This window comes from Carcharodon carcharias, chromosome 2, assembly GCF_017639515.1.
Source record: "Carcharodon carcharias isolate sCarCar2 chromosome 2, sCarCar2.pri, whole genome shotgun sequence".
In the NCBI taxonomy this organism is placed as follows: Eukaryota; Metazoa; Chordata; class Chondrichthyes; order Lamniformes; family Lamnidae; genus Carcharodon; species Carcharodon carcharias.
This window is the reverse complement of record NC_054468.1, coordinates 187,684,583-187,708,674: the sequence shown is the minus strand read 5'-3', so window position 1 is coordinate 187,708,674 and position 24,092 is coordinate 187,684,583. Positions and strand designations below refer to the sequence as shown.

General features: G+C 44.7%; 1 protein-coding gene across 1 annotated transcript in view; it reads left to right on the top strand.

Annotated features, from left to right (window-relative positions):
- Positions 1–24,092, top strand: part of ush2a (Usher syndrome 2A (autosomal recessive, mild)) — a 1,196,697-nt gene that overhangs the window by 1,142,619 nt on the left and 29,986 nt on the right. Inside the window, exon 64 of the mRNA XM_041207243.1 lies at positions 18,482–18,694. Coding sequence (XP_041063177.1) covers positions 18,482–18,694 — 213 coding nt within the window. The remainder of the gene's footprint in view (positions 1–18,481; positions 18,695–24,092) is intronic.

The window sequence follows — 24,092 nt, the reverse complement described above, 5'->3', positions numbered from 1 at the left end:
TTAACCTTCAGAGTTGTTTGTAATCAATTGGTCGGGGCTATCACTGACTAAAAGCTATCAATCAATATTACAATTTCTCATATAATCTGTCTACCAAAATTGAAAGTCCCAAAAATTCCAGGATTCAAAGAAGGTGCAAAATAAATGTCTATTTTTGTCTGGGAATTTGGAATGGAATCTGGTTCCAACATGGTTCCATTCCAAATCATATTGCCAGTTTGAATGACATGGGTGAATGCCATGCCATGTCATGGCAGGCAACACTCCCACACCACCACCTCCCATCTCCCCCCCACCCCCCATCCCCACACCCCTCCTCCCCACACAAATCAATTGAACATGTTTAAGGGAATTCCCAGGCTACTCTGGGAAATTCTGCCCATTCTGCCCTGAAGGCATCAGATATCATTAGTTCGAGAGCATTAAAGTCAACCAATTTGCTCAAATACCCAATTGATAACAAGAGAGTTCTGATTGAGATGTGACGACAGTTTCTCATTCCCTGGCTTGGATATTAGATTGCACTGTTCCCATTATAGAGTAAGTTGGGTGCCTAAGGGTCTAATACAACAAGCGCATTTTTATTATCTGCCATATAGGTCAATATTCCTCTGTAATATCCAGGGAATGTGGCTGATACAGGTATTAGCTTCTTTGTCTTTGTTAATAGAGGGACACATGCCTTTTTGAGGCCTCCTTTTAAAAATTTGATTATGACTGATGAATCTTGCGCTGTGAATATTCTGATCAGTTTCTTCAGGCTGCTAGCAGCCAAACCAATAGTGCCTAAAGAGACCATTGCAGGCTGCCATCAGAAAGCTAAGTTTCAACCAGCATGGATCTGTTGGGCTGAGTGGCCTATTTCTGTCCTGTAGATACTTTGTAACTTTTTTATTTACCTTATTATGGAGCTGGGAGGAGCTGGAATGCTCAGTATTTCATGATTGCCTTCTCCCCATCCCAGAATCACCTAAAGACCTCAGCTGACATCCAAGCCTGCCAATTGTACTGTGTCCCCTGCCACCCCAAGCATGTTGAGCTGTCTTTGGGAATGTAATTGGTGCCCACGCTTCACAGTAAGCAAACAAGGATGGCAGACAAATTCCTTGCGGTGCTGCCACCTGCCACATGCACTGCACTAGGATTGAATTCCACTTTACACACATACCAATTTCTCAGCCATTATGTTTACCATAAGCTTTGACATGATTAGTAGTGGAGATACTGATTTGTAATTATTACTAAGGATAGGTAATCAATTCCAAAGGGATCAATTATCTCCCCCAAGAGACCCTTCTGTCCCATTGGGAGCAGAAGATCTTTAAAAGATTTTTATTGGGCCTTTCTCTCTACCATTAAAGCAAAATACTGCTACTCTAACTACACCTTGCTCTAGCCATGCAAATACCCGCCTGAAGAATTTGGGCCAGGATCTAGGCCTGCAAAACCTAGTTCAATATTTTTCATTTATGTTATAGCTGATCGTTACCTTTAGACTCAAAATAAAGTTAACGTTTTCAGAGTTGAAGTTCTGTATTGTACACATTGAAGTGCCTTTTAAATAATGTAGACCTGTCACGATCGCAAATAAAATACGTTTTCCAGTTTCATTAGCATCCACAGAAAGTAAACGCTCTTTGCTCATTCATTCGTAAATGCAAGTCTGTGGGTTTGAACTCAAATAGGTCAGTGTTGCCTTAGATGTGAAGGATAGAAATGACTGCCCAGTGCCATGTTGCGCTCTTCTGAAGATGAGACAAGATTGCTGTGTCAAGATAAAGCTAAGCATCAGCATGGGTGTTCGCTAACATTCACACAAGTCTTTGTACAGCTGTAATTATTGGTTATAGAGTGGAAACTCTTTTCATTTCCTAACAGTGAATCAGAGAGACAGAAAGCAACAGTTGTGTTGTTCCAATTGGGATGAGTTTAAAAATCCATTCTAAAAACAGGCACAATGTACGGTATTCAGTTTGTATGAATTTGGTCTCACAATAAAGTACCAGATATGTAGAACCTGAAAGATTACTGAGGTTTTCTGTGTAGATTTTTCATCAACTAATAATAGATGTGATTTTGTTTAAATGTATATGTTATTAGTGTTTTATCGCTCTGTGTTTTATCTGAACTAGCTAAAACACAGAAGTTACAGTTTGTGGTACAAACTATTCTGGCAGAATTTCCCAGGAAATTTCCCTAGGAAATCGGGCTCCCACCCAAAAATAGTACCATAGTTCTGGCAGGGATGAAATCCATATAATTCCAGCCTACAATGCATTTGTATAGCTTTCAACTATCTGCTATTGTAATGATGCTGATGGCATTGGCCCACAGGTAGCCCAGTATGGAGCTGACTCTCTTTGTTTTCCCCCAACTACTTGTTCTCGAAATGTAGACTCCTTAACAATAATTATGAAACAGAATGAATGGGTGAATGTGGGAATCTCAACCGCCCTTAATGAGGACAAATCACAATCCAAACCCACCATTGGCAAACATTAATTAGGAATTGTTACTCAGGGCTACCATAGAGCAGACTGTTGTAGAAATTCAAAATGGTATGTTCATACAGTCAGTGCAGTATATTTGATTTCAGGCTACAGGATACATTTTTGAAGCAGTGTGTTCGAAGCTTTGCTTGATATCTTACCCTCACTATACATAAACTGGGTGTAATTGATACCTATTGCAAAAAGTGGAAAGAAAACTCAGTTCCACTGAGCACAAAAGGATATATCTGGCTGATGCATAAAAACAATACCTGGCATATGTAATGCTTGTGGATTAATCCTAGATTGGAAAATATTTGGTGAAAGGGCAATGAGTGGGCTAAAGAGAGCCATCTTTATGCTGAAATACTTGTGAACCCACTGTTAACATCATTATCATTAACAAAAAAAACAACAACTTGGCCTAGCAATTTGAGCCGTCAAAAAAAAGCATCTGATTGCAGTGGCCTGAAGCATTAAGCAGCATGCTTCATTATTACAAGACAATGAGCAATGGTATCCCTGGAGAGGAGGTCTTGAAGATTGTAATGCCAGCCAAGGCCCTTAAAGGGGACTGAGAGGGAGGGCATTGACCTGGATGGGGGCCAGCTAGGGGTTGGGGGGTGTGGGTGGGAAGGGTAACAATGACTAAAAAGGTGGGTAGCAATGCTGGGTTCTGGAAGGATGGACAGTGGTCAGCGGTGATCATAAATGGGTAGATGCCAGGATTGGGGAGGGTAAAGACCAGGATCATGTGGGGTAATGGCTAAGATTGCAATGGTAGCTACAGTAATCAGGTCTGGCTGGGGGTAATAGTGATTGGCAGAGGGAGAGGAACAATGGCTGGTAGCGGCCCACATGATTTAAGTGTGGCTCATCCTGCTTCAAAATTACTTAAATATATTTTAGACACTTGTCTTGGTGTTTGCTGCCTCCAGTAGCCCCTTTGAGGATAATGCACAAGATGCTGGAGTCAGTAAAAGGGAGAGCTGAGGAGGGTGGGCTGTAGGCCTTGGCAAAGTTACAGAGAGAGGGAGGAGCAAGATTGCAGAAGGATTTAAATACAAGGATGAGAATGCTGATTTTGAGGCATTGAGGGACAAGATCAGTCAGATCAATGAGGGGATAGATGAGCAGGATTGGTGAAGGATATGTTATGGGTAGCAGAGCTTTGGATGTGCTTATATTTACAGAATTTGGAGGATGGGACTATTAGTTTCCATTGGAAAAGTTTGGCAGGGAGCAAACTCTGTTTATGTACATTTGAATTATTAGGTCTTATCCTGTTAGGTCTAATAAGCTTCCAACATTTTGTTAATAAACTATAAAATTCATGACATTACTTTTTGCCACATTGCTTATTCATCAAAAAAAAATAAAAACTAAGAATACAAGAAGGCAAATAAGTGTTTTATATTTCTTACTGAATTACAAGATATAAACTCCATCTATTGTTTGAGGGATTGATTCCAAGCTCTGCTAATTTTCCGTGTTTGAAAGAAGTTAGGGAAGAACGTGTTCCTGCTGAAAAATACTCACCAGGTCTCTTTTCAAAGCTGTTTTGATCTATCATCCTGATTGATCACTGTGTAATTGGCTTTTATTGAACCTAATTTAACCCTATAAGCTCATACATCTAGACTGTCCATTCACTCTGACATGATACAAATTACTTACAAATGCATATGTTGACCCATACCAGCTTTGACAGTAATCATGTTTAATTATACAAATAGTTTCTGATAAATTTGATTACAGAATGGTACATTTGTTTAGTCACTTCTTGATGAAGCTGAAATTTAATTTTCTTGTACCATCTTCTAAAGCATATTGTGAAAATAAATGCTGACTTTTTGCACAGCATGCAAAACATTCAATATTTATATTTAGTTTGTGGTCAGTATTTTGCACACAGCTGTCACCTACTATAAGGGAGATATATGTGCATGTTTGCTTGGTATTTCTAGCATACTATTACAAAGAAAAATATCAATTTATTAATCACAGGTAGAATAATTGTCACTTCCTCCTCCTGAATGTTACCAATTTAAAGTTTTTAAGTGAGATTGGGGTTAATTTTCCTATTACAATCCCATCCCTAAGCACAGGTTGCGCAGAGATTCCCAAAGTATAATCTGCTTCTATGTTCTTGACTGGATTTGCAGGTTCAATGAGGGCGAGCGCAAAGGCAGGCAGGCATGAAAATTAGCGCTGCCGACCAGCATGCCAGTTTCACATAACCGTTCCTGCCGCCAGTGATTTTACTCAGGACAGAGGAATGCGGGACCCGGCAACTCACCAGATTTCGGAATGAGGCCAATTAATTTTGTTAACAAGCTTATTTTTAACTCATTAAGGACCAGCTTGCAAGCTGGATCAGGGACAGTCCAGATGCCTGGAGGTGGCAGGAAGGACATGAAGGCCACACCCACAATATAGGGTGTATTGCCAAAGAAGAAGCTACCTGGACATGTTGGAGCACCAGTGCCACAGGAGACTGCATCTGTCCAGGCAGATGGTCACCGAGATTTGTGTCCTCACTGAGGAAGACCCTCAAAGTTCACAGCACTGCTTGCCTTGCCTTGCCACTAGCTGTCAAAGTCACCATGGATTTGAACGTCTTTGCCTCTGGCTCTTTGCAAGGATCAGCTGCAGACCTTGGTGGTTCCTCTCAAGCAGCAGCACACCACTGCATTTACAGGTCACTGATGCCCTACTTGTGAAAGCTGGACAGTACATAAAATTTCCAGCAGATGGGGCTTTGAAGGCACAAAGAACAATGTGACTCACTTCCTGAATTTCCAGAGGTGCTGAGCATCATCCATTTGCAGCCATGTGGCTATCAAAGCATTGTGTGACCAGCCAGTGAGATTCCTCAACAGGAAGGGTTTCCAGTCCCTGCTGGTATGCAATCATGGCAAATGCTTTCTGCATGTGTGCGCGCACTATTCTGGCAGCTGCCATGACACCTTCATCCTTTGGCAGTCCAGGCAGCCACAGCTCTTCATGTCATCACCAAACTCTGTGGATGGCTTCTAGGGGAAAAGGGAAATCCCTTGAAGAGATGGTTTCCCACACTGTTAAGTGACGTAGAGACAGATCCACAGAGGCATAATTAGGGGAAACCATGACATAGTGGTAATGTCACTGGACTAATAATCCAGAAACCCAAGCTAATGTTCTGGGACAAGGGTTCAAATCCCATCACAGCAGCTGGAATTTGAATTCAATTAGTTTTTTAAAATCTGGAATTGAAAGCTAGTCTCAGTGATGGTGACCATGAAACTATCATCGATTGTCGTAAAAATCCATTTGGCTCATTAATGCCCTTTAGGGAATGAAGTCTGCTGTCCTTACTCAGTCTGGCCTATATGTGACTCCAGATCCACATTAAAGTGGTTGACTCTTAATTGCCCTCTGAAATGGCCTGGCAAGCCACTCAGTTCCAGGGCGATTAGGGATGGGCAACAGATGCTGGTGTTGACAGTGATGTCTATATCTCATGAAAAGAATAAATACAAAAAGAAGTCATCTGCTCATGAGGACCATCATCGACTATCAGTCTGTTAAAGATGGATTAATCGGATTGTGCCCTGCAGTATGCTCCAGCAAAGCTCTCATGCATTGTAGTGGTCTGTTGCATTCCCCATAACATGATCATCCAGTGAGGTGTGGTGTGGACATTGAAGAGAGTGAGGCACTGGAATGACACAGCTCATCGGAGGAGGAGGAGCAGGAGGTTGAAGAGGAGCTGAAGGATGTAAAGTGGAGAGATGCCCCTGATGGAAGTGGCTGGAGCTAATGCAGGACTCAAGGATCTCATCAGGATGTTGTCAACATTAGGAACATCTATTCCAGACACAGTTCAGTGAGCCCTTCTAACCCAGGAAAAATATATGCGCTGAAACTCACTTTGAGCTGCCTGCGAGTGCCCTTCCATTGAAGACGCAGCTTTGAATAGATCCACCCTTACTGCCAATGACTGTTGCACATCTATCTACTGACCTCACTTCAAAAACCTTTCCTTCCCTCCAAGTTCATCCCTCTTTTCGAATTTTGCCATTAAAGAATGGAAGCTCATGTCTGGAGTTATGTGTCAAAATTTACAGTATGTTGAAACAGTAACAAAGTGCACATTTACAAATGAAATAAACCCCAGTCAACCACTCAGTGCTCTGACTGACATGGTGGCCTCTGCTCTTGACCACTTCTACGTGGTGCTCCCCTTGTGGCCACGGATGAGGTGGAGGCAGGCTCCTCACTTGTGTCTGTTTGTGGCTGAGATGCCCAAGGCAGATATCCTCATTGAGGTGCCAGTGGAGACACCTCCAGCAGTGACTGCACTTGTGTCAAGGTAGAGAAAGCCTCCATCACTGGACCCTGCTGCATAAATGGTCCCACAGATGGAGCGACCGAGTAGGCCGAGGTTGATGATATCCCCCATGAGGAGAAGATCTGTCATCCTCACTGGTGACAGCCTCAACCCTTGGTTGGTTCACCAGATTGTTGAAGGGGACCAGCAGCCAGGGCAGAGCCTCATCCACTCTATGTATGCTTGCGTCTACAGCGCTACTGATTAGTAGCACTACAGAGCATTGAATGCATTCTGTGCATGGCAGTGTGCTGTTCCTGCACCACTCCAAGTCATATACGGTTCTTCATGGGAGAGGGGAAGTCATCATCATCATCATCAGCCTCCTTGGTCCCTGACTGAATGACTATTTATGTAGCAGGGCCCTGTGAGGAGGCTGCCTCTACTTTGATGCTGCAGCAGCTGCTGGAGGTACCTCCATTGGCAGCTCAACGAAGACTTAAGATAGGTGACAGGAAGTGGATTTCATGATTTTCCCAACAGTTTCCTTCCTCCAAAGTCCATCCTATAAGTTAATACATGCACTCATATGTGAACTTATATACATTAACAGCTGTATGCCAATTATTTGATAAAAGCTGCTGAGAATGTGCTCTGAACATTTTTCCTTTCTTTGGGTGGAATCATATTGCCTTAGTTTATAAATGTGGGCTGGGACCATTTCTTGGTCCCAGTCCTAATTGTCTCTGAGGACTGCTTGCCTGTGCAATCTTCCCAGACAAAGCCAATTAACAGGTTGTCTCCAGGCACGCCATCCCATTAACGGCAGGATCAGGCTGTGCAAGCGGGAGGGCCAATGGGAGCACCCACAGCTCTGGGCAGTCTGCAGCTCCACCAGGAGAGGTGGGTGCTGCCTCTATAGGTAGGGGTCCGCAAGGGCACCTCTAGATGGAGAAGCCCTGTGAATGCTTAAAAATAAACTGTGGACACAGCTGCCAGGCCATCATTGTGAAGGGGAGCCCCTCCAGTGGACAGCTGTATCTCTGGGAGACGAGCTAGAATTAAAGGAGGCCTCGCTGGCTCACTGACCTGACATCAGGAGGCCACCGACCTGCCATTGGGAGGCCACCTCCAGCCATTTCCTGAGCTTCTGCCTCAACAGTGGACCGTTCCTGTCAGGAACATCCCAATGGCATCACCAATCTGCCCTAAAGCAGTCACTTAATTGCCATCAGTTGCTTACCAACAGTTGCCGGGGAGGTGGGGTGGGTGTGGGGGTGGAGACACCACCTCCAGCAGGATAGCTTGGAGGCGAAAACATGTCGGGGAGCCATCTGACAGGAGATTTTCTGAGATTCTCCACCCTCCCACCTGCTAAGCTGCCTTTCTCTGGCTGAAAAGATTCCATCCTTTATGTCTAAAGATGCTGTATGATGCTTACACCAGGACTTATCCAGCCTCATTCTGGCAACCGGGGATTAGATGGGTAGTTTGTCACAGCACACAGGTGGATACACAGAACACAAGTGAGCAGGAGTAGGTGGAGGTGGTCCAGGGGGAGTAGGGAGCACCTGGCCAGATGGTCAGGTCATCACCATCCACAACTGTTAGCACAGAGAGCCAGATCTCAGGAGCTTTCAGAGAACAAGGGATTATTGGGGTCCTGAGATGGCAAGCATCTAATGTTCTTACACATGGAATTGAAAATATGGAGTTGCCCTAAGAACAAGTAACAGCTCCAAGGCGATTTGAGGCAGAGCCTCTATGTTTGTTTTACTACCTCTCCTGAAAGTTCAGATTGATGCTATACAGCCTTTAGCTGCAATTTTACTTCCTGATTGGATGAGATGCCATGGTTTTGATTAAATGCAATGAGAGATTATTACTGGCTTTGGCAATGTCATTGTATTAATGAGGTCTGCTCACCCATAGATTAACAAGCCGTGGAGGTCAGGAGATGGGGCAGGCTAAACCTGGCAATGGATGATGTTGATTCTCACAACAGCAACACATTCATGCCCCCCTGACCCCTTCTATCCCCACATCTCTGATGATTTCACAGGAGCCAGCAAGCATGTGGGGGCCATGCTTGCAAAGGCTGAGGCCACCTGGATCTCAGATAGACTGTGCTGTCAGCCATCTCAGATGTTGTATTGAGAAGAAGCACCAGAATATAGTTGAGCACAACTGATAGCCACTGATGCAAAGTAAAAATACCATTGTAGCAGAATCTAATAGTTTGCTGTATTCTTCACACCATAGATGAAAAGAGGCATCCACATAGAAATGCCCTTATGAGAGGAGATGACAATGTGGCTGAGACACCAGAATAACCAGAGGAGGCTGCAGCATGGGCCCTTTTGGCAGCTGCAGCCGGCCACTTGCCAGACTTAATTTAAGAAACTTCATTCCAAAGGCTCTTCCCATTTCCAGTTCTCTCATCATTTTCCCCATCCTCTGTGATCAATCACAAACCTGCCTGACTTGTCTGCCAGCTAGAATGTGCAGTCGAAATTTGTCTGAGGCAATGGTGCAAAATGGGCAGTATCAGATCAGTCATCCGTTATATGCAGCACCTTATATTTAATTCCATTGAGTCTTGAGATGAATTTCTATCCTTGTATCTCTGCACAGCACATTTGTTACTTAAGCTTCAAAGACAGGGCATCTTCTGGCTTAGCAAAACAATGGTCACCTTGGTGCACACTGGTGGTGACATGCTGACCTTGTCTGCTACTGCAAGTTCTTTATCAGCATGTTCCACAGCTCAGGTAAATCTTAGACTGAGAAGACATTGTTTCTCATTGAGTTCCAGATACTTCTGGTTCCAATAGAATCACCTAGTAGGGTAATGGTATTTAGGTTACCCTCCTCCTCCACTGATTCCTTGCTAGCTAGACATGCTTCTTCTTCACTCTCCTCATCCTTAATGCACATTTATGAAGGGGACTGTTATTCTGTTAAGGGGGAGTGCTGTGGTAAAAGAATTCCCAGCTTTCCTTTAAACCATCTCTTTACAGCCCATCTCTATTGCAATGACAAACTTATATGTTATCCATATAATGCCCAAAAATTATTTCAGCAAAATGCAGTGCATGCAAATGTATTAACCACAGCAGAATGAATACTAATTTAGCAAGGTCATGAGATTAATACATTGAGATGTTAAGGCCTACTCTTTGGGCTATCAACTGGTGGTGAAAGGTTGCTCTGTGATCCACGTGTCAATCTATTGAACATGCAGCTCTAATTTTACTCTACCAAATGGCCTTTAACCAAATTGTGCCTGTCTCTTTAAACTTGTAGATATTTGAAGTCAAAGAATTGTTTTGATGAGGACAGTCTGCATTTGGCCAGTGAACAGTGGAAATGGAGGAAATATGGTCACATTCTACAATATCACTTCAGCTTCTTTGAAATTAAATTTAAACATGAATAAATGCTTTAAGCACAATGGAGCAACCCCCCACCTGTCTACAACTGGCAGCCTGTTAAATACAAATAGGACAGAAACCTGGCACAGCAACTTTTCATCTACACCACACCCCTGAAATAGGCGCACTTGAGGTACTATGTAGAGGGAAATCAATCTCATTCAATCAAAGCTAATTGATGGGAGCATGGAGGAAAACTTAAAATAATTGATTATTCTACGTGTTTTTTGTAACTATAGGCATGAGTCAGAATGGAGGGCAAATTCTAAATCTTTCTCATTGTCAGTTTTACAATTGACTAAAGTTTCCTGTAATTTGACTACGTTATGTTTCCCTCAAATAACCTGAAAACTAATTTTCTAGGATAACATCACGTTACCCTGCCTTGAATTTCATGCAATCAACACATGTAAAGTAGAAAACCTTTAAGTAGCAGCCAAATTGCTGCTTTTACAAAACTGCAAAATATCATGTTTTGTATAATAAAATTCACCATTTAATAAAATGATAAAGCCTTCCTAATTTTATTTATGTTTTCTCATCAGTTGTAATTCATTCACCCCACTCCTTTACTCTGGACTAATGCATATTCTTCAGACTTAAGAACTTTAACACAATGTAAGAGAGAATTCCAGAATAATTTCCTTTTGATAATAGTAAAACCTAAATTTATTGCACTTTAATATGAGAATTGTAAAACTAAACTTTAATCAAATTGATGAACTGACAGCGTAGAGTAGAACCCAACGCTTCTTGTTAAACATCTGCCAACTGTTAGAGATCCATTGGCATCATAAATCCCATTGTTATAATAAACCAAAGCGATAAACTTAACACACTGCCATTTGGTGGAGTAAAATTCGAGCTGCATGTTCATTAGATCAGCACGTAGATCACAGAGCAACCTTTCACCACCAGCTGATAGCCCTCAGTGTAGGTCTGCATTACATTAACATCTCAATGTATTAATCTCATGACCCTGCTAAATTAGTATTCATTCTGCTGTGGTTAATATCACTTGCATGTACTGCATTTTGTTGAAATAATTGAATACCAGTGACTATTAATTTTCTTATTCATCACATTTCTGCCTCTGAAAATTCTAGAGGCATACTGAGACCTGTCATTGCTGATGGTGACCTGTCTGTAACAGCCACTTAGCAAGGGACAAGACACAGTGCCTTTAAAGAAATTGAATATTTGATAACAGAGACTATCATCTTAGTGAGAGGTATAAAAATATCTTTATGGGTTGAGTATGGTCATTGAACATCTTAGATCCAAAGATCAACAGCCTTAACTGCCGTAGGAGTGCAGCAGAATGGCTGCAAATTAAGATGGAACCCAGATGCCCTGTACCTGGTATTGCATTGACGTTTTCTAATGACCTTGTAAAGAATAAAGCTGTTTCCTAATCCAAACAAGTCCATCGACGTTGGAGAGGATGAATCCTTGAAGATGAAACAGATTTTTAAAAGACATTTCAGTTCCCTTTGAATGTTGTATCTGCAAACTGCCCCCGCCCACCCGCCTCCCACTGCCCCCCCAAACTCCAAATCTCTGATACAGTAATTGGCACTGCTGATTGTGACTTCCTTCAGGGGGCAAGTATCCCAGATTCATCCCTAGAAGTGTGAGTACCTACCATTCATATAGAAATTAAGGAGCTTCTCCCTGATCCCACAAAGTTTGCTGAAAACAGCAGTGGCAGTGCCTGGTGGGCACATTCCAATGCCTGTGCTGGAATGCTGCCCCAATAACCTGGCTGTAAAATCAGAAGAAGTTTAATGATCTCACCAGGGTTGCTAAAGTAAGACTCGGAACACACGGTAGAATTTTTAGCTCGATGTGCACGACTCGCTTGAGCATAAAATAGGTCTTGATGATATCGGGCAAGCATCCCAACGTCATCCCGCACTCGCACAATATCTCAGTCGGCGGGTGCAAGCAAAAGTCGGAAGCACGCCCACCAACAATTAAGAGGGCAGTTAAGCCCATTAAAATTCCAGTTGTCCCCAATTTTTCATGGCCTGTCCAACCTTACAGTGGTGGACTGGGGAATCTGCCAGGCAGACTTTGCATTTTTGATGAAGCCTCATTCAAGGGAGGGATGAGGTTTCCTTTATTAAATAATAATAATAATAAAAATACATGAACAGAATTTTCATCATGTATATACATACGTTCAGGTGACTGATTGTGATGCGTAAACATTTTTTTCCAGATTTTATAATCTTTATTTATTGCTTTTAAATCCTTCAGCTCCCTGAGGCAGCTCTCTGCCTTCAGGGAGTTTTCGTTCTGTGCTCCCCCATACCCGCACTTAGTTCAGCACCTGCCCTCGTCCCGCCCCACCCCTGCAGCACTGAACATTTCAGCTTGCGTTTCATGCTGGCCGGCCGTTAATTGGCCAGCCAGTGTGAAATAGTGGCCGGGGGCCGATCCTGGGTGGCGATCTGTTTCCCAGTCACTCCCGGGCCCACCAATTGCACCCACACGCCGACCTAAAAATCCTGCACATGTATCTCACATTACTCTCTCCTGAACTCTGTGCCAGCTGCAGACTCACAAGGCTTCCCTTCATTCTCCTTCTATCAATGCAACACAGTTAACTCCAACTTCTTCCACTCTTACTGCAGCTCGACGGAGAGTGAGAGCTCCAATTGTAGCCTTGTTGCAAAGGCACAGATGTGGATTTTGAAGCATGGAGAATGCTGGCTGTACACCAGAGGCTGCTAGGTGCACTGGATTACCATGCCAGCTCCCCAGAGGGTGAGGTCATACCCAGATTCTGCTGTAGTTAACCAGAGAGCAAGTGATCAGCTCTATGAACACTGCAGGGTGGCCTGCAGTGATGAAGCATTGGGTGGAAGCTCTGAGAGTTCCACTGGGAACTCAGATGCTGCCATCTCCTCTGGCATTCAAGCCAAGAAGCAGAATATGGAAAACGGTTTTGACAGCCTCATGGCATCCCTGCGCACTGGTCTCAGACGGGGATGGGTGCTGAGGGTTTGTCCCACAGAAGTGTTAGTTGCACCATGGGAGAGGCACATACTGCCCTTTCTCAGGATGGAACCATGCCTGCTATCCTGCTGAAGTCTCTCAACCAGTGATCTTGTTGGTGCCAGACAGTTGGCTGGACCAAACTGTTCTGGTCGTTGCTGAGATGCCACAATCTGCAACCAGTCCCTCTGCATCCAGAGCTTCTCAATGTTGCCAACTAGGGGTGCCTCAAATGTCTCACCGAACATTTAGCAGCTTTCCAACTACCCAGGTTGTAGCCATCATCACTTCATAGAAGGAAAAGAATAGGTAAAAGTCAACAGAAGTCAGGCACCAAGGTTTGCACCAGGATGATTTTTACTTGTCTAATTCTTTGTAATATATGAAATTAAAGATAAAGTATTTTGATATATTTATTCTTTAGTTAACCTGCATTTCTGAGCACTGGAAACCAATCTTTAAAAGAGCAGATTGGGCTCTGACAGCATCACTGGGGCCTGACTGTTATGTTAACCAAAGGCCTGCATGGGGAACCTTTGTTTTGTTATTATGCCAAACAAAACTAGCGGGAAAGTAGCCAGAAGAGCCCCAAAAATGCAAGTTGTTCTACTTTTTTAACTCTATTATGGAGCCAGAAATGGGAGAGTTCCTCTGGGCCCCACAAGGAAAGTTTGAACCTCCCTGACCTTGGGCTAACTAACCCTCCCCATTCTAGAGCGAGACCCTCTCGCAGTTCCCTCCTGGAAATTTAATTTAGTGCAGCAGTCATAACTTTGGCCCCAAGTGACGGATTCTTGCTCATCAACATTTCAACCTGTCAGCCAGTTATCACTTCCTCATGGCATCCCTGTGCTCTGGTCTCCGACGGGGTCTTTGGCTGATTCTAAAAAGACATGGCACAGGGATTAGGATCTGCTTACATTGCTAAGCTTGGAACAGTTTGCTTCCCTTCTCTGTTTAACTTTCATAGTGTTGGTAGTGTAAAACTTAAGAAGGACAGCATATGGTGGACGTATGGACCTTGGTGAGAAGAGAGAAGGAACTGTCGGTGTAACTTGGGGCAATTCTGTTGGTAACCCTCTGCTCGAGTGTTTGCCGGTGCACAGCTGCGGCAGCTGTCGTAATTGATTGTTTCAGCTCTTTCTCACTACCCTCAACTTCCTAGTCATTTTTCTACTCCTGCACTTCCCTTCCCCATTGCCCAGGTAGTTCCAAGAGTTAAAAGCAAAAAGATAAAAGCAAAAAACTGCGGATGCTGGAAATCCAAAACAAAAACAAAAATACCTGGAAAAACTCAGCAGGTCTGACAACATCTGCGGAGAGGAACACAGTTAACGTTTCGAGTCTGTATGACTCTTCAACAGAACTAAGGAAAAATAGAAAAGAGGTGAAGTATAAGCTGGCTTAAGGGGGCGGAGGGTGGTGGGACAGGTTGGTTCCCTTGCAGGGTAAAGTTATTGAGTATGCAGTACACAGCCACCAATTTGGAGATTCTGTCAGCCTATACTGCAGAAATCATCCAGAATGGTCCAGGCAGTGGACCCTCTATTTCAGCCAGAGCTCTGATTGATGTATGACTCTAATTTTAAAGCTCCTCAGGTTCTCTGCTCTAGATAGTTCCTAACAGGAGCTATAAGTCATGTGTAGAGGAGATACCATCAATGTTCCCTCTAAGCTGCACAGCTGCATGGCTGAGCAGCAACATGAAAGTTCCCTTGCAGGCCACATACAGGTTGGCCTCTAAGTTTGCACACATGCACAGTTGCACAAAGAAATTTAAAGGGCCTGCACAGTTAAACAAACTGCCTACCATTACAAAAAAAGAGAGCCCGTTGGATCACCTGTCATCAAGCAACCAGCCTGATACTGGACAGTCCAGGTGGAAGAAAGAAGGTTTTAAGAGCTGGCACTAAATAAAGGTGATATAATTACTGTCAGGAAACTGGCCCTGAATGGCGAGCAGATTGAGGGAGTGAAATTCCTTCTTGTTCATATACATGCATAGATCTTGATGCAAGGTACTTTGTGCATGATCAATTATTCCTGGCACTCTTGCTCCATGGAGAAGGCAATGAAACAATGTTCATGTGACAATGTGGTGACCAACATGCTTCCTGTACATAAATAAAAGCGAAATACTGCGGATGCTAGAAGTCTGAAATAAAAACAGAAAATGCCGGAAAACTCAGCAGGTATGGCAGTACGTGTGGAGAGAGAAACAGAGGGAAGAAATTTCCCCCCGTTGAGGGGAAGTGCAGGAGCGAAACGTGGGCAGACATGCCTCCAATCGACTATTTTACGTGGGCAGCCAATTAAGGCCCACCCAACGTGATGTCCGCCAGGAAGTGCTATGCGCTTCCTGTGTGGGCGGGGGGGATATACCCTCAGCTGGGAGTGCCCCCCATCACTTTAACTCAAACATTTATTAAATTTTTAAAAACCCTCATGAAACCTCACCCCGCCCGTGAATGAGGTTGCATGTTTTTTCTGAAGCCCGCCAGGGCTCCTGGCCTGCCCACCAACCCTAAGGTTGGACGGGCAGGTCCATTAATTAAGTTAATGACTTTTTAAATGGCCTCAATAGGTCGTTGACAGGCCAGCGGGTGCACAGCTGATTTGGCTGCGTCCCCGCCGACGTGAAAATGGAGATGACGTGGGGTGATGTCAGGAGTTCCACCCGATGTCATCCCGCATCATTTTACGTGTCATGAGCGGGCCCCGCCACCGCACCCCCCCAGCTCGCCGACCTAAAGATCCTGCCCAGAGTTAACATTCTGTGTTGAATATGACTCTTTTTCAGAAGAGTTCTGAAGTTCCAATGAGTAGCATTGCCCAAAAGCATGAAAAACAAGATTAAGACCAGTATATGGCAGAAAAAAAAATAGGGGCAGAGTTCATGGTCTGAAATTGTTGAACTCAGTGTTAAGTCTAGACAGCTGCAAAGTGCTTAAATGGAAGATGAGGTGCTGTCCCTCAAGCTTGCACACTGGAACAATGCAGCAGGCCAAGGACAGAAATGTGAACATGAGAGCAAGGTGGTGAATTATAATGGCAAGCAACAAGAAGCTCAGTGTCATGCTTGTGGACTGAGTGGAGGTGTTTCACAAAGCAGTCACCCAGTCTGCATTTGGTCTCCCCAATGTAGAGGAGGCCACATGGTGAGCAGCGAATACAGTGTACTAAATTGAAAGAAGTACAAAAAAATGACCACTTCACCGGGAAGGAATGTTTGGGGCCTTGGATGGTGAGGAGAGAGGAGATAAAAGGGCAGGTTTTATACTTCTTGCAATTGCTGGGAAGGTGCCATGGGAAGGGCAAAAGGTGTTGGGAGTGATTATGGATTGAACCAGGCAGAGGAAATGTTCCCCAATGGAGTACTGATGGGGGAGGGGAAGATGTGCTTGGTGGTGGCATCATGCTGGCAGTGGCGGAAATGGGAGAAAATGATCCTTTGAATTGGAGGCTGGTGAGGGTGAAAAGTGTGGACAAGGGAAACCCTATTACGGTTTTGGGAAGGAGGGGAAGGGGGTTGAGAGCAAAATTAAAGGAAATGGACACAGTTGTGGTCTCCCACTCTGGGTGGGAATCCTTGGTTGGGGAAAAAGAAAGACATATCAAAATCACTATTGTGGAAGTTTGTATAATCAGAACAGGTGCAATGGATATGGAGAAACTGGGAGGCTGGAATGGTGTCCTAACAGGAGGCAGGGTGTGGGGAAATATAGTCATGGTAGCTGTGGGAGCCAGTGTATGGGCTTATACTGAATATTAGTGGACAGTCTATGCCCCAATATGGAGACAGACAAGTCGAGGAAGGGAAAGGAAGTGTCAGAGATGGACTATGTGAATGTGAGAGAAGGATGGAAGTTAGAAGCAAAGTTGATTAAGTTTTCCAGTGCTGGGTGAGAGCAGGAAACAGCACCGATACAGATATCAATGGAATTTGAAGAAGAGTTGTGGGAGGGGGGCCCTGAGTAGGTCTGGAACAAGGAATGTTCCACTTACCCCACAAAATGACAGGCATAACCAAGACCCAAGTGCATACTTGTAGTAACTCTTTAGTTAGAGGAAGTGAGACAGGTCAAAGGAGAAAGAAGAATCATATTGCACTCAAAACATTAACCCTGTTTCCCTCTCCACAGATGCTGCCAGACCTGCTGAGTTTTTCCAAATCTTTCTGTTTTACTTCACATTAAAGGAGAAATTGTTCAATGAAAGAACAAGCTCAGACAGGTGGAGGAGATAAGTGGTTCATGGAATCTGTCTGGGCCTCTGTTCAAGGAAGAAGCAGTGAGCCTTCTGACCGTCCTAGTGGGGGATGTAAGTGTAGAGATTGAACATCCAAAGAGAAAAGGAGGTGGTTAGGGCCAGGAAAATGAAAGTGTTGAAATGGCATAGACCACCAAAAGAGGCCCTGGATGTAGGTCAGAAGAGACTGGGTAAGGGAGAAAAAAAAGAGCCAAGATAGAAAGAATTAAGTTCATTGGGGCAGGCTGGAATGATGGGTCTATAGAACAGCCCTCTTTATGCATTTTGGGAAGGAGGTAGATGTGGCTGTTTGGGGTTGCGGGACTATGAGGTGGGAAGACCTCTAGAGGAGAAGAGGTCAGTGACAGTCCTGGAAACAATGGCTTGATGTTTGATGGTGGAATAATGGTCCAGTGGAGGTAGGAAGAAAGGTCTGCATATTGGTTCTCAGTTTCTGCAAGGTAGAGGTCGGTACAGCAGACAATAACAGCACCACCCTTATCAGCAGGTATGATAACAATGTCAGAGTTAGACCTGAGAGAATGGAGTGCAGCAAGTTCAGAGGGAGACAGGTTAGATGAGTGAGGGCAGCAGAGAATTTAAGACAGCCAATGTCACACCAACAGTTCTCAATTAAAAGATCAAGAGTGGGAAAGAGGCCAGAGGGAAGGGTCCAGGTGGAGGGAGAAGTGGGTGAAAGGGTCTGCTGGTTGGAGGGAGGACTCCTGGACAAAAAGGTGAGCACAGAGATGAAGGCAATGGAAGAAGGGCTCAATGTTGTTTGAGTTCAAAATTCATTGAAGTGAGGATGTAAGGGGGTAACACCTCCTGTGCAGTTTGTCATGTGGAATCAGCAACAAAAATAGGTGAACCAGGATCCAGTTTTTCCCTGTTAGTCTCTACTGGCCTTTTCTAATGTTATAAAGCTTACTCATACGAGGACAATACCTTTCAGTACAGTTTGTTTCTTTTTAACTTGTTTTTTTTAACTGCAGGTAAACTCAGTGAATTCTGGAGGAAAAACATCCAGTGCATGGACTCACTCAAGAACGGGACAAGCTCCTCCTGAAGGCTTGTACCCACCCAGCTTTCTTTCAGTGCATTCAACCTCTGCAGTAATAAACATCACTCCACCTGCTCAACCAAATGGAATTATCAGCTTGTACAGGCTGTTTGCTCGCAGTGGGACCAGGAGTGATGACCTATTGGTAAGCACCTACACTGTTTCCTTTATCACTCCCATATCAGCAGGATGAGAAGCAAATTAAATGCGCATTTATTTTTATTTCATTCAAGATGTATATATGCAGAATACCTCATCATACTGTTTCTGATTGTACAGCATTCCTCACATACCATTATTAGGAACAATTTATCCGAACATATCTAGTGAAAACTGGGCAGGCAGTTAAAATCACCCATGGGACATATGCCGTGATCTCTTTCTGGGTTTTGATATTAACCTGCTTTTCTGGGCAATGGAAACTAGCAGGATTCTTCTGTAAATAAACAAATCAGACTCTGAGGATATCATCAGGCATGTGTGGGGAAGCTTTTCTTGTTATTTTGCTAGGCAAAACTAGCAGAAAGAGGAGTTGAAGCCAGAAGAGACCCAAAAGCACCAATTGTTTTACTGTTTTGTTGGTTGGTTCTTGTTGGCTATAAATGTAAACTTAACAACATACAACATAGATACCTAATTCCATAAAAAGTTGTTCAATAATTATTTATTTTTATTTTATATTTTTATATTTTTCTTATAATCTTCTGAAGTTCAGTAGCGAGAAATGATCTTGGTTCAGACAATCAAAATGTAGAATCAGTTGTTGGGTGGCCGAGTTGTACTACTAGTAATAGAGTTGAACAATGAGCAGAATTTTTGGCTCGATGGGTGGGCTTCACCAGACCTGAACAAGCGTAAAATGATGCTTGATGATGTCGGGCGAGCATCCCAATGTCATCATGCACTTGTGCAATATTTGAGTCGGTGGGCGCGCGAGAGTTGGCAGTGTGTCTGCCGACAATTCAGCAGACTATTAAGGACCTTGATGAACTAATTGATTGAAATTTTTCGATGCCTGTCCAACCGTTCGCTTGGCGGGCAGGTGAAAAGGCCAAGCGTCCTTTGCATTTTTGGCAAAGTGTTTAAAAAAAAATTATAAACTTTTCAAACTCATCTCTAACATGTCCCTGCCCATGTGACAGAGTCACAAGGGGATATGTTTTTAACATTTCTAATTTATTTATTTTTTATTTTAAAAATCTTCAGCTCCCTGAGGCAGCTCTGTGCCTCAGGGAGCTTTTACTGAGTGCACCCCTACCCTGGCAGTGCTGAGCTCCTCATTGCATGTTTCACACTGGCTGGCTGGCTGTTAATTTGCCAGCCAGTGTGAAATAGCAGTCATGGCCCGATTGCGTACGACGGTCTGTTTCACAGCCGCTCCCATTCATCCCCATCTAGCCCACCCAATGACCTGTAAAATTCTGGCTATTAACTTTATTTACAATATACTGAGCGGCAACTACAGGTGTGCTTTCAACTCCAACTCCATCCTACACTGCTTCCTAAGGTAGCCTGTGCTACTCTCCTATTGGTTACTACAGATCATGTGATCTTCCCTAACAAATATTATTCTTAAAGGTACATTACACACTAAATAAAACTATAATTACTACATTCCTCCCCCTTTAACTCGGCTATACACATATTTACAAGTACATATTTTTCAAGACAACAAAATATTTACTCTGGGTGAGGAATTTACAAGTTCAGTCTTTCAGGTGGTGTCCTGGTACGTGTGGAATGTCGCAGCTCCACAAGTTCAGATTCTTTGTCAGGTACCTCCTTTTCTGGAGTTGCCTGAACATTAGGCGCTTCAGTGGGCATTTGCAGTTCTGTATCCGCAGGTTGGCACAAGGCTAAGAGGAACAAGGACCTGAGCAGCAAATGGCAGAGGGGCCTTAAGAAGGTCAGGATGCTGGCAAACAGGCAAACAATAGCCTGACCATGGGCGTATCGCAGTTGGTGCAGCTATCTACAGATAAGTGAAAAGGTGTGCCGGAGGTGCCTTCGGATGTCCCAGAATGTGGTAGCACGCATCTACCAGCATCTCCGTGACAACCTGCGGCTGCAAGGGCTTGGATGGAATTCCATGTCTGTGACATTGAAGGTCACTGCCAGCTTAAACTTCTTTGCCACTGCTTCCTTCCAGGCGACAGGCCTGTGACAATCTGATAGCTAACAGATTCCAGGCAGAGTAAACTGCCAACATATTTCTTTAATGTATTAGTTTTCTATCCTCTGCTGGCCGGAAGGCCCCAGCTCCTTTTTGGTTACAGAAATTATACTTTTCTCTAATGTTCCTTGATTTATGATAGCTGAATAAAATTGTTCTAGTTACCTTCTGCCCTTTAGGTGGTTTGATCCTTTGCATGTGTCAAACTATGCTAATATGCAGAGGTCTGACACTAAGTGAGCTCATTAGAACACGCACAGCACTCCAGTGTTCTCCCGCAACCACATGCATCTGTATGTAAAATGGTGATTTCACCCATGCCCTCACAAAGTCCATGTGCATGGCAACTTGAAAGCAATATCAAATCTAACTATGGCAGGGATGCACTCATATCACCCTCGCACCTACTCCCAAAGGAGAGCAAATCTGACAGAGAGCTCTTTCAGGCCGAAACAGATCGATGGGTCCACAGGAAACAGCAGCATGAGAACACCATTTGGCCTCTTGAGGTCACCCCCTCCATTCAGACTGATGAGGGAGGATCATGTTCCTGCCCCCTGATCGCCACTCACCCATATTAAACCCATATCTTTTGACATCCTTATCATGCTGAGAAGTTTTGAGGTAACTCTGGAATCCACTCACGGAGAGTGCCTCACCTGCAATATGGGTTGCTGAGGTACAACCACTCCGGACCCTCCAATCGCAGAGAGAATTATAAGCCTCAGTCCTAGATAGTCTTAGTATTATTGCAAGATGTGATCCATCATTGTGGACACCCAGCCAAGGTAAACATCTTTCCTGCATGGACCCTTAAGAGCCCTATTAGAGCTGCTGATGCTTTACATGGATAACTTCACATTCCTCGGCATGGTCCAGCATACAGGTTCATTCTACTCTTTCCCCTCATGCACTAAAACTCCATTCGTTCAATGATATCGGATGCACTTTGGTTGCAAACCTTTTATGCAAGGTCTACTACCATTCTTGATAAGGAGACCTCCATGTGAGGTCTGAGAAATGCTTCAGGCAACTGCACACACACTTCTTAAATCCTATGCTCAAATCTCTCTTTCAGTCAAGGCTAACATGCCAGTTGCCTCCTTACTTGCAGCCTTCACGTGCATGTAAGCTCAAAATGACAAATCACTAAGGAATCACTAATTAACGATTTGATGTGTCCACCACAGCTTTCTCCAGAAATGTAGGGAAGCCTATGGTTTTCTGTTGAAAGGAAGATAATGTGGAGCTTCACTCTCTCAGCCCTGAAACTGCATTTACTGTGTCCCTTGCCACTCACACAGCAGATTTAACCCCCCTTGAGTACACCTCACATCCACCCACATCTTACTTCAGGGCAACAGCACAGGAGATGCAATGACCTCATTGAATTTTCAGGTATCAGAACCTGGTGAGCTGCAAATAATGGCTTGCATGATGTGTGGCGAGGCAGCACACTCTCAAATGATGGCCAGTGCTTAATAATCTTTAGAATGATTGACCTGAACAGAGTTGGTATATTGGGTGGCAGCTTTCGTTCCTTCGGAGACGGCATGTTTGGCCAGTTCAACTGGTGGCATAAGGTGGATGGTGCTCTGGATACCTCTGGCCGAGATGGGCCACTGCTTAATCATGCACATGTGGGATTATTGAGTAATCACTATGTTGATAATGTGAGAGTAGTGAATCTACAGGAGTCCATTATCATACTCTGCTGGGGGCCCACATTCTAGACCCTTAGATGCCCAACTAGCAGCAAGATGGAAACTTCCAAAGAATGCAAGTGAACATATGTTTACAAGTGCCAAAACTATATACACTGGCTGTACATCTGTGCAACCTGTGTCTACAATACATCTAAATCTTTCTTTGCCTACCATTACTTTGAGGTGTAGCCCCCACATCCGCAGCTGAGGTGGAGGCAGCCTGCTGACTGCTTTGCCCGGTTGACTGTGATGACTTTGGCGAGCATCCTCTGATGGCCCGAGGCCTAGAGGGCCCCGGCTTGCTAAGCGTCACCTGGTCATGTGCTGGTGCACTCTCCTCAGGCTGACCTACTGGAAATGATGGGGTCACTAGAAGAGGGAAGGTGGAGCAGCAGGGCACCCTTGAAGTGTCCTGGGATGTATCCCCCTGGGTGACAGGCTGGTGCTCCTCCTCCTTGTGGGTGCCCAATGGCACTCCCCTGACTGCTTGAGGAGAAGGGGAACCTGAAGGGAGGTTGAGGTGCCCTGTCCCCCTCTCACCTAGCATTGCTGCACTGCACCCACGGCTAGAGTGACAGAGTGCAGGTCTGAGCACCTATCCGGCAGCCACTGTGTGTTCTGCTATGCCTGGGTCTCCAAGGCGACCACCACCCTTTCCATGGAGGCAGTCAAGTGCTCGCAAGCTGGAGCCATGATATCAGTCAGAACGTGGATGGACTCATCCAGCCTTCAGTCCAGTCTGTGCAAGGCCTCTGGCAGCTCTGCCTGATGTTCCCCTGTTTGTCGCTACATCTCCAACATGTCTCTTATGGCCGAATCCAGAGGCTCATCATCTGCATGGGGCTTAGCTGGGCCCTGGTGTCCAGCACTGGCAAGGGAAGACCTCCCTGCACACCATTGATGGACAGGCACCTAGCTGGGATACTGGGTGTCTCATCCAACTTCCACACTGACACTGACCACCTGAGTTCAGTGCCTGTGTGAGGAATTGCAGGTCTGAGTGCAGTCCCAGGAACACCTGATTCTGCCCCTGGAGCTGCCTCTCCATGAGAGTTGCCACTCTCTCTGTGGGGGAGGCAGTGCACTTGGCCATGACGGTCAGCACGGTGCTCACACTCCAAATGGACTCCTCCATCACGGAGACCATGGCACGCATACCTTCATAGATCTCTGCCAGATCCTCCTGCACATTTCGCTGGACATCCAGCATCTGCTGCCTAATGTACAACTCCAGAGGCTCATCATCAGCCTTTGACTGAGCATCATCCTGGTTCCCAGCAGTCCTCTGACTGCCGATGCCCTGGTCACTCTCTGCCTCCGCCTGCATCTCAAGCGACTGTGAAGTGCCCTGACCATTGTGCACCAAGATACTAGCCGCTGATCTAATGCCCACCGAGGTGCTGGTATCTGCGCTGGTGCCTGCTTCAGAGAGCGGATGTGACGCAGGTGAAAATAACGCCTGGTGGTCCTTCGGTGTCAGGGGTGGCCCTTCAGGGTCTACAGATCGGACACCTGCTGGCAAACCTAAAAGAGAGAAGAAGGAAATGTCATTAGTTAAAATCATCACACTGTCACTGTGCATGCCAGGTACCCTAGTGAAACAATGGAGATCTGCATCATGCTGCCCTCGTCTTTCAATGATCAATGAGGTCTCCAGGTTCAAG